Raw genomic sequence first — 11537 nt, 5'->3', positions numbered from 1 at the left:
CGATCAGGCTGGGAGGGGAGGGCAGTTAGGGGTGATCAGGCCAGCAGGGGAGGGCAGTTAGGGGCGATCAGGCTGGCAGGGGAGGGTAGTTGGGGGCAATCAGTCCAGCAGGGGAGCAGTTAGGGGGTGATCAGGCTGGCAGGCAGAGGCGGTTACGGGCAATTGGGCCGGCAGGCAGAGGCGGTTAGGGGTGATCAGGCAGGCAGGCAGGCAGGCGAACGGTTAGAAGCCAGTGGTCCCGGATTGCGAGAGGGATGTCCGACTGCTGGTTTAGGCCCCATTCCCACAGGGATCGGGTCTAAACCGGCAGTCGGGCATCCCCCGTGGGGTCCCAGATTGGAGAGGGTTCAGTCCGGGCTGAGGGACCCCCACCCCCTCGTGCATGAAATGTTTAAAAAACATTTATTGCAAATCTATATGCTGGGGAGTGTGCTGCACACTGGATTAACAAAGAGTGGACTTTTATGATGTGTTTGCCATTATGAAGTTTACAGTAGTGGGAAACAGAATGAAATTTAGTTGAGGCCATAAAAAATTGTGCATCATTGAGAAACCAAGATGGCGGCATAGGTAAATACCTGAAATTGCTGCCTTGCACAACCACTTCAAAAATACAACTAAAGGACAAAACGGACATCATCCAGAACCACAGGAAGGCTGGCTGAGTGGAAATTCTACAACTAGAAGGAAAGAGAAAAGCACACTGAGACTCAGAGGAGGTGCGGGAAGTAAAGTGCAGAGGTACGGAGGTGCACGCGGAAAGGGCTGGCAACTGAGGACGCGGCTGTCTTTTTCAATCGGGAGGGAGACACACGCTCCTGCTCTGAACTCCAGTTCCGGGCTAGTCTCTGGGGGGACCCAGACTCATACGGGGAGAAACTGGACTGTCTGGCATTGGTCGGAACTTGAGGGCGGCTTTCTCTCAGAGGTGCTTGCAGCTATTACTGAGGGACACTGAGATCCGGGGCCACTTAGGGCAGGGCTGAGGATCAGCCATAGCTGCTTGCTCCGCCCTTTGATTCCCTGAGACCTCGCCCCACCCAAGCTGTGTGCAGAGGCTTTTGCATATGAATGGCCTGGCCCTTTGCAATCTAAAATTACCTAACAAACTGCAGCTGGGTCAGAGAGACCCAGAACACCCAAAAAAAGGCCCAAGGCCCCACAACAGTTTGCATTGCTTCACATCTGGGCCTCTTGTGTGCACCTCCAAACCCCAAACAAAGAAGAGGAATCTGCAGATCTCTGAAGCTCCTTTGGGGTAGCCTCAGGCAGAGGCTAAATTAGCACCTCCTTAGAGATCCAAGTGCCAGTGTAACCAGTAGTCAGAGTGGGACCATCCAGATTACAACTCCTCAGATCCATAAGGGACACTCAGGGGGCAGACTCAGTGAGCACCAAAGCCCCACTGAAGCAAGCCCTGCCCCATAAGGGTGTCTCCACCACAGAAGTTCTCCCACCATAGGCACAGCTGATTCTCACAGCCAATTGGCCTGGAGGCGGTCAATTCCTCCCAGTGATACCAACTACAATCAAGGCTTAACTACTACAAGACTGTGCACACAGCCCACAAAGGGGTGCACCAAGAGTGTCCACCTCAGGTAATTGGGGAGGCTGAGCTACTGGGCCCTATAGGACACCTAGCACAGAAAGCCACCCTGTCAACACAGGAAAGCAGCAAAAGTGCAGAGACAAAGAAACAGGTCACAAATGACAGAAATGGAGGAAAGCAAACTAATGGATATAGAGTTCATTCAAGAATTTTCTAGAAACTGCTGATAATTTAGTGAGACCCTCGATAATTTAGTGAGACCCTCAAGGATATGAAAAAGGACCAAATAGAAATTAAGCATACACTGACTGAAATAAAGGATATTATGCAGAGATCCAACAGCAGACTAGAGGATTGCAAGAATCAAGTCAAGATTTGAAATACAAAGAAGTAGAAAACACCCAACCGGAAAAGAAAAAAGAAAAAATCCAAAAATATGAAGATAGTGTAAGCAGCCTCTGGGACAACTTCAAGGGAACCAATATCCAAATTATAGGGGTTCCAGAAGAAGAGAGAGAGCAAGATATTGAAAACCTATTTGAAGAAATAATGACAGAAAACTTCCCTTACCTGGTGAAAGAAATAGACTTACAAGTCCAGGAAGTGCAGAGAACCCCAAACAAAAGGAATCCAAAGAGGACCACACCAAGACATAGCATAATTAAAATGCCAAGAGCAAAAGACAAAGAGAGAATCTTAAAAGCAGCAAGAGGAAAAAAAGTCAGTTACCTACAAGGGAGTACCCATACAATTGTCAGCTGATTTCTCAACAGAAACTATGCAGGCCAGAAGGGAGTGGCAAGAAATATTCAAAGTGATGAATAGCAAGAACCTACAACCAAGATCACTTTACCCAGCAAAGCTATCATTCAGAATTGAAGGTCAGATAAAGAGCTTCACAGAGAGGAAGGGAGAGGGAGAGAGAGATAGAAACATCAATGATAGAGAATAATTGATCGGCTGCCTCCTGCATGCCCCCTACTGCCTTGAGCCTGCAACTCGCTCATGTGCCCTTGACCCTAATCGAACCCGGGACCGTCAGTCTGAAGTCCGATGCTCTATCCACTGAGCAAAACCAGCTGGGGCTTAACCACTTATTTTGAAGCAAACTTGATTTTTTTTTTTTTTTTGGTAATCAAAACCTCTGCAAGCTCTACAGAGTTGATGTTTATTTTCTTAAATTTTATTTTATTGTTTAAAGTATTACAGATAGTAGTACATATGTCTCCTTCCCCCTCCCCCCCAATTGACCTTCCCCCGGCCTCCCCCCACCCCCATTCTTGATTCTTTTTGCAAAATGTATTTGAGTATTCGGGTTTTTGGGTCAACATGTTTACATATGTGTATTTATATGTGAAATTAGACCTTAATCAGAAAAGCAAGACAATTTGAACTAGAGGGAGAGAGAGGGGGAGGGAGGAAATTAATTAGTATACATGTACCATAGTGAGATTTCAGGATAATGACAGGTAGTAAGTAGATTTGTGTGGGTAAATTTGTTAGCTGTGCTAAATGGACTTTTGTAGGCAGGGAAGTAAAAAAAAAATCTTAATGGCCTACTTTGTTTAAAAATATTCAATACTTAAAAATCGAGATGAAAGTTAACTTCCTGTAGAACAGTGTAGTAGAGCAAATGAGAAGCATGACACACAAGATCATGTTGAATTATGTGACAGTTTTCTGTAATTTTGAGCAAGAAAATGTACCTCAGATTCGTTATTCCAATAGAGTACAACAGAGGGGCTAAATTTGGTGATCCTTCCTAGTGCTGAAATTTTATGGTTTTAATTTTTTTTAGTTTAGCAGTTTCTTGATGACTTTGATTGTTGGAAAGTCAAGATACTTATTGTCTGTACTTGTTCAGCTTCAAGAATTAAAACATGGGGGAGGCCCCAGCCGGTAGCTCTGTTAGAGCATGTTTTCATACACCAAAGGCCAAAGTTACAGGTTCAATCCCCGGTCAGGGCACGTACAAGAATCAACCAGTGAATGCGTGGATATGTGGAACAGCAAATGGATGTCTCTCTCTCCTCCTTTCCTCTCTCCCTTGCTCTCTCTCTCAAAGTCAATCAAATACATTTTTTAAGGGAGGAATAAGGCTTTGCTTTCTCTGATATTTTCTGACTAGGTACTTCGTAACTCAGGAAGACCTCATTTATTCCCAGTAATATGTTTTACTAAACTCTTTCAGGTAACTTTAAAAAGACTGTGACTTAATAGTAGATTATGGCTTGAACTCAGTTTTTGTTTATTGTTGTTATAAGAAAGTTTTAGTGAGGTATTTTTCTTTGTCTCTATAGTTATCAGAGACTATTGCAGACGATTGCTGTACTCGAGGCTCAACGTTCTCAAGCAGTCCAGGATCTTGAAAGTTTAAGCAGACACCAGAAAGAAGCACTAAAAAATCCCATTGGATTTGTGGAGAAACTCCAGAAGAAGGTATATATTGAGCACTTTTTAAGATTTATTTGGTAAAAGCTTGTGTTTTTTATACGGTATATACTTTAAAAATGTTTAATTATTTCTCTTTCTGTAATTAACCATACTAGAAGGCAGGACATTGCCTTTCTGAAAATAGCTAGGAACTTTATTTGGCTGTTCATATAGGAACTTGTCCTGTACCCTAGCCAGTTTTATAATCTTTTCCTGTTACTTTCCCCATTTTAGAGTGTTTTCCTTCTTCTGCTTTCCTGATTTCAGGATTAGCTAAAAAAACAACAACACCAAAAAAACCAAAGCACTAAAAAACCTTCAGGATTTATTAATGCCTTTAGTTTCAGTTTACTTTTGTAACTCAAGATAGTGAGATAGAAAACAATGGTGATAAAAACAAAAACTCTCTTTTAAATGTCTTTAATATTATGATTGCCAAGTCAGTGAAGTAGAGGTATAAATTTTACTTAATTTTGAAGTGCCCTTTATTTTAGTATAGAATTTTTTATAATTTTGTTTTCCTTAAAACTGAACTTTCGTATTTAACAGTTAACCATATGAAAGTGATTCAAATTTTTATAATAACCTTTTAATTTTTATTTTATTATTATTATTTTAATCCTTATCTGAGGATAGTTTTTTTGTTGAATTTTAGAGAGGGTGGAAGTGGGTGGGGAGAAACATTGAAGTGAGAGAGACACATCAATTGGTTGCCCCTGAGCAGGTCCTGGGGATTGAACCTGCAATCCAGGTACTGCCTTTGACTGGAAATCGAACCCATGATGCTTTGGTGTACTGACCAGGGCTATAATATAAAAATGTGGAGATAATCTAGATGTGCGTTTATGACATAGTATGTGTCCTAAATTAGGGATCAGTAATTGTTCAATAATATTAATTAGCATTGTGTGACAAGATTAAAACTGAAAAACTATCAAAAAGAATCTGCTTCTTCACCTTAAACAAAAACCTAGCTTGTGTGGGTATAGTATGACAATATTTTTTTATGTTTTCCAAAGTTTTGAACTACTCTTGGTTTAAATATATTGCTTTATTGATTTCAGAGAGGAAAGGAGAGGGGGAGAAAGATAGAAACATCAATGATGAAAGAGAATAATTGATTGGCTGCCTCCTGCACGCCCCCTACTGGGGATCAAGCCTGCAACCTAGGCATGTGCCCTTGGCCAGAATCGAACCTGCGACCCTTAAGTCTGCTGGCCGATGCTCTATCCACTGAGCCAAACGAGTATGACAATTTTAGTGTAGTTATTAGTTCCCCGTTTTTAATGAATCACAAAAGTGATCTACCAAGTATTAAGGGAATGGCCCTGAGGACATTGTTTCATTTAGATGTATTAATTTATTATTTTGATTTTTCCAGCTATAATATTTACTTGACAAACATTCCTTATGTGCTTTAAGAACACTGAATATCTTAATGGATATGGAATCTATATATTGATTTGTTAAAACTTTTAAATTTTCTAGAACCCTATTGCATCCTCCCTGTTATAGCGTGTCCACTTAGATGTTTATTGATTCTGCACTTAAACAACTAGAGGCCCGGTACAATCCGTGCACCAGTGGGTCCCTCGGCCTGGCCTGCGGGGATTGGGCCGAAACCAGCTCCCCAACATCCCCTGAGGGGTCCCAGATTGCGAGAGGGCGCAGGCCAGGCCGAAGGACCCCACCAGTGCACCATCAGGGCCGGGGAGGGATTGCGGGAGGGCTCCAGGGCGTGTCTGGCCCTTCTCTCCTAGTCCCAATCAGCCGGATCCCAGCAGCAAGCTAACCTACTGGTTGGAGCGTCTGCCCTCTGGTGGTCAGTGCACGTCATAGGAACTGGTTGAACTGTCGAACGAATGGTAGGACTCTTAGCATAATTATTAAGCTTTTATTATATAGGATTTGCTGTTGCAAGAAGATATAGTACTTACAACGATTACTTAAAATGGATCCAGCTAAAATAGATGGTGTTGTAAATATTGATAAAACATTTGTTAACCTTAATTTTATTTTATTCATGTTTCCAGGTGGACAGAATATAGAGTTAGGCACATTTATTAAAGTTGTATGCAGCTGGGTATTTGCTGGTTCTCCATTTTCAGGTTTAGTTTAGAACTGAATTTCTTTTCATTTTATCTCAGAAACAGGTGTGATATAGACCAATTTTAATGTACAGGTGTATAGTAAATCCAGATACTATAATAATCATGAAAAATGTATGTTCCTTGGAGAGAAATGTTTATACTGGATTTACTTTAGGTGTTTGACTTTTGTTTTTCTGTGTTTACTCATGTATACTTAATTTGCCTATTCTCTTTAGGTTTACCACATTAAGCTGTTGACATGTGATCTGTTTGTTTTAGTGGACATCTAGAAACTCCTCATTGAAATTAGGAAATTTGTGGTATATATTAATATAGAATGCAGGGAACATTTATGGCTGTTAGCTTTCTTTAATATTACCATTATGACTTTAAAAGATGCTCTAATTTTGCAAAAAATTGAATCTTAGACTTATAGGTACATTTATGACAATGTAATATGTCATAAGCAAAATAAAAATTAAGAATTCTGTGTCACAAAGTGGATTTTGCCCTTCCAGTTTTATAATTTATGACCTGATTGTTTTCCTCATTGTTTTAAACGTTGAAGGTATTGTATAAGTAACACACTCATATCTAATTATCATTTTACTACTTTTGCTTTATCACATATCTATCAGTCTTCAATCCATCATTCCATCTTATTATAAGATAGAATGCTTTTGATGCATTTCAAAGTTGCAGACATATAGTAACTTACCAAAACATTTCAAATGCATATTATTAACTAGAATTCTTAGACTTTTTTAAAGGTGAATTTTTCATACAATGAAATTTAAAATTTTCTAATTGTAGCATTCTATGAGTTCAACAAATTCATCCACCTATGTTTGTCCCAAACCCCTTAAAAGACATTGATCATAGTCACCTGATTATAGTAATTATAACAACAAATGACTTCTCGAAAGGTGGTTGGTAAAGTAACTGAATTTCAAGTAAATTAAAGGTATAATTTTGATTCTCAAGATATCATAATTTTCTTACATGTTGTAAGAGTATATATTGTGAAAATAATTCATTGTTTTATGGATAAGTGGTGAACATGGACTACATTTAAAATAAACAACTTATTTTTGCTTTGCTGTTTATGTTTAAAGTCTGTTAGTGATAATGTACAATATGTCTATACAGTTCAGCTTTAGAGCTCTAAAAATAGTGCTTATGTTTTGTTAAATTGATTCGTCCTTTCCTTGTTATCTTTACCATTCAATGTTTAGATTACATTATCTTAACTTCATTGGCTATTGGATTTCAACAGTGACTGGAAATGCCCAGTTGATGATTATTTGGATTTGGTGTCATCTGAAGTTTGGCTATAGTTGATAATTTCTTGAATTAAATTTAGACTGTTTTATTTTATTTTTTTCCAGGCTGATATAGGGCTTCCATATCCACAGAGAGTTGTTCAATTGCCCGAGATTGTATGGGACCAATATACCAATAGTCTTGGGAACTTTGAAAGAGAATTTAAAAATCGTAAAAGACATACTAGGAGAGTTAAGCTAGTTTTTGATAAAGGTAAGAAATGACATGATAAGATTTTGAGTAGAGAAATACCTGGCAAATTCTTGCTTTAATAATCCTATACATGGTCTTTTATTTAGTAGGTTTACCTGCTAGACCAAAAAGTCCTTCAGATCCTAAGAAGGATGGAGAGTCCCTTTCATACTCTATGTTGCCTTTGAGTGATGGCCCAGAAGGCTCAAGCAGTCGTCCTCAAGTAAGCAGTACACAGTATTGGAGTAGGAAAATTTGAATTGTAGACAAAATATTCTGACATTTCGCTGATTTGTATTCTAAAAATTCAAGCAGTCTTTTCTCTGAAGATAGCAGAGACATGAACTTGAAGTTAAGAGAAACCTGGATTGCATACCCAACTCTAACACTTATTAGCTGTGGGACTTCAGATGTCATTTATTAAGGTCTCCAAGCTGCAGTTTCCATTTATGTTCTAGAGTTGTTGTGAGGATTAAATGAGTAATATGTGTAATATTACATTATATATGTTTAAAAAATAAATTTACTAAAACATTTGGAATTAATAAAAAAGTTCCATAATTTGTTATTTGGCTATATCAGAGGGTGGTCTTTGTTATTTTCTGCTTGACAAAGGCCTTGTTTTATATGCAGATGATAAGAGGACGTCTGTGTGATGACACCAAACCTGAAACCTTTAACCAGTTGTGGACTGTTGAAGAACAGGTAATAGATATTTCTAAATTGTGTAGGTTAAAAAGAGTTAAACTTAGATATGAATAAAGTGTTTATTATTGTTTATAATCTCTTCACCATGAATTTAACATATTTAAACTTATTTCTGTATACTTTTCTGCAATCTTCAAGAATTTTAGATTTTGAGAAAATATGAAATTCTGTTTGGAGATGATTTTTAAAGAAGGAACCTGGGTTTGGGGAGGAAGAGTGAAAAAGGTAGTGAAATGAATGGAATAAAGCTTTTGTAGTGCAGTTTTGGGAGAGAAAAACTTGGGGCCAAGTCAAGTGTGCCTCTGAGCTCTTGTTTTGTTGTGGAGGGGAGCTGACGAAGCCAGTCAGAGGGTTCTGTTTCATTTTGGCATGCAGCTAGGACTGTTTGTGGGTAAGGTTGGAGACACATTTCTGTCTCATAGGAGGATTAACTTCACAGTTTATTAAAAGCTTAAGAATCTTGACTTCAAGCATCGAGATTATTCTGCATCTTTATTATTTATTACTATGGGAGAACTTAGGAATAGGTCAGAATATTAAAATCAAATCTTTGAATGGAGGACCGCACAAAGGAAGGAAAGTCTCTTTTTCTGTCCAAATCCAAATGAATTTATATGTTTTTGTCAAATGTATAAGGGTGAACCTAAACGTAGTCTACAAGAAAAGATGGTCAATGGAAATCACCAAGATGTGTAAAATATCAATTAATTAATTTTTGCATGCTATCTTTTTACTGAAGTGAATAGAAAATCTTTATAAGGGCTTCTATAGGTTTATTCTCTAATTTCATTTTCCCTGTGAATTCTTTAAGTTGCTTTATGGGAACTTTTTCTTACCATGATGATTTCTAGTGCCTAACCCCCAAAGTTGAGGAGGGAATATTATAATTTAAAATGAAAATGTGGATGTATTTATTTAGAAGTTCAGTATTAAACTTTCTTAAATGTGATCTTGGATTTGGCTTAGAAAAAGCTTGAACAGCTACTCCTGAAATACCCTCCTGAAGAAGTGGAATCTCGACGCTGGCAGAAGATAGCAGATGAGCTGGGCAATAGGACAGCAAAACAGGTAATTGAGGAGACAATCCCATATTGTTGGTATGTTTTTGATAGTTTATTTTATGAAGGATAGTGTCACTGACATCAGCAGACTGCAGCATCATTTTAGCTACAGAGTACAATGATATGTAGGGTTTTAAAATTAGCATTGTATATTTTTGTGTTGCTTTCAGAGAAAACTTGTGATAATACTAAAAAATAAAAATGTAATGGACTTAGTGTTTGTTGCATGCTTGATGATGCACCAGTGATATACTTTAAAAAAAATTCTTTATTGATTAAAGTATTACATATGTCTCTTTTTTCCCCTTTTGACCTCTCCCCGACCACTCCGATGCCCCAGCACATGCCCTCACCCCCCTAGTGTCTGTGTTCATTGGTTATGCTTATATGCATGCATACAAGTCCTTTGGTTAATCTCTTAACCTCCTCCCCTGCCTTCCTTCTGAGGTTTGACAGTCTGTTCGATGCTTCTCTGTCTCTGGATCTATTTTTGTTTATCAGTTTATGTTGTTCATTATATTCCACAAATGAGTGAGATCATGTGATACTTATCTTTCTCTGACTGGCTTATTTCACTTAGCATAATGCTCTCCATGTCCATCCATGCTGTTGCGAATGGTAAGACTTCCATCTTTTTTACAGCAGTGTGGTATTCCATTGTGTAGATGTACCACAGTTTTTTAATCCACTCATCTGCTGATGGGCACTTAGGCTGTTTCCAAATCTTAGCTATTGTAAGTTGTGCTGCTATGAACATAGGGGTGCATATATCTTTTCTGATTGTTGTTTCTGATTTCTTGGGATATATTCCTAGAAGTGGGATTACTGGGTCAAATGGGAGTTCCATTTTTAATTTTTTGAGGAAACTCCGTACTGTTTTCCACCGTGGCTGCACCAGTCTGCATTCCCACCAACAGTGCATGAGAGTTCCTTTTTCTCCGCATCCTCTCCAGCACTTGTCATTTGTTGATTTGTTGATGATAGCCATTCTGACAGGTGTGAGGTGGTACCTCGTTGTTTTGATTTGCATCTCAGATGATTAGTGACTTTGAGCATGTTTTCATATGTCTCTCAGCCTTCTGTATGTCCTCTTTCGAAAAGTGTTTGTTTAGGTCCTTTGCCCATTTTTTGATTGGATTGTTTATCTTCCTTTTGTTAAGTTGTATGAGTTCCCTGTAAATTTTGGAGGTTAAACCGTTATCAGAGATAACATTGGCAAATATGTTCTCCCATGCAGTGGGCTTTCTTGTTGTTTTGTTGATGGTTTATTTTGCTGTGCAGAAGCTTTTTATTTTGATGTAGTCCCATTTATTTATTTTCTCCTTAGTTTTCATTGTCCTAGGACAGTGATGGCGAACCTTTTGAGCTCAGCCTGTCAGCATTTTGAAAAACCCTAACTTAACTCTGGTGCCGTGTCACATAGAGAAATTTTTTGATATTTGCAACCATAGTAAAACAAAGATTTATATTTTTGATATTTATTTTATATATTTAAATGCCATCTAACAAAGAAAAATCAACCAAAAAAATGAGTTCGCATGTCCCTTCTAGGTTGTCCAGTTTGTTGGAATAGAGTTGTTCATAGTATTTTTTTTTTTTTTTTACAATCCTTTGTATTTCTGTGGGGTCTGTTGTTATTTTGCCTCTTTCATTTCTGATTGTGTTTATTTGGGTCCTCTCTCTTTGCTTCTTGGTGAGCCTGGCTAGAGGTTCATCAATCTTGGTTATTCTTTCAGAGAACCAGCTCTTGGTTTTATTGATCTTTTTGTATTTTTTTCTTGGTTTCTGTCATTTATTTCTGCTCTGATCTTTATTATCTCCTTCCTTCCTTCTGCTCACTCTGGGCTTTTCTTGTTGCTCTCTTTCTAATTACGTATTTTAAGTTGAAGAGTTAGATAATTTATTACCAGTGTTTCTTGTTTTTTGGAGGTAGGCCTATAATGCTATGCACTTCCCACTCAGGACTGTTTTCACTGTGTCCCATAGATTTTGGATTGTTGTGTTTTCATTGTCATTTGTTTCCAGGATGTTTTTAATTTCTTCTTTGATCTCTTTGGTAACCCAACTATATACTTTTTGATTAGACTGTGGTAATAGATTTGTGACATGGCCTTAGTTAGTATTTCCTGCTTGTCTCTAAAAAACCAGCAGTTTTCTCCTTCACATTCTCATCGATATTAG

The 11537-nt window shown here is 38.2% G+C and overlaps 1 protein-coding gene across 11 annotated transcripts in view; it reads left to right on the top strand.

Annotated features, from left to right (window-relative positions):
- The window catches only part of ZZZ3 (zinc finger ZZ-type containing 3), a 122487-nt gene that overhangs the window by 95069 nt on the left and 15881 nt on the right, over window positions 1–11537 (top strand). For 9 of the 11 annotated variants that reach the window (XM_023751748.1, XM_014453539.2, XM_023751746.1 and 6 more), the window contains 5 exons: window positions 3850–3988; window positions 7461–7608; window positions 7695–7810; window positions 8221–8292; window positions 9262–9363. In XM_023751748.1, coding sequence (XP_023607516.1) covers window positions 3850–3988; window positions 7461–7608; window positions 7695–7810; window positions 8221–8292; window positions 9262–9363 — 577 coding nt within the window. The remainder of the gene's footprint in view (window positions 1–3849; window positions 3989–7460; window positions 7609–7694; window positions 7811–8220; window positions 8293–9261; window positions 9364–11537) is intronic. The other 2 variants (XM_023751747.1, XM_023751749.1) reach the window with 2 other exon arrangements.

Source organism: Myotis lucifugus, unplaced genomic scaffold (assembly GCF_000147115.1).
Source record: "Myotis lucifugus unplaced genomic scaffold, Myoluc2.0 scaffold_25, whole genome shotgun sequence".
NCBI classification, from domain to species: Eukaryota; Metazoa; Chordata; class Mammalia; order Chiroptera; family Vespertilionidae; genus Myotis; species Myotis lucifugus.
Note: the sequence above shows the minus strand (reverse complement) of the source record. Positions and strands in the feature narration are given on the sequence as shown.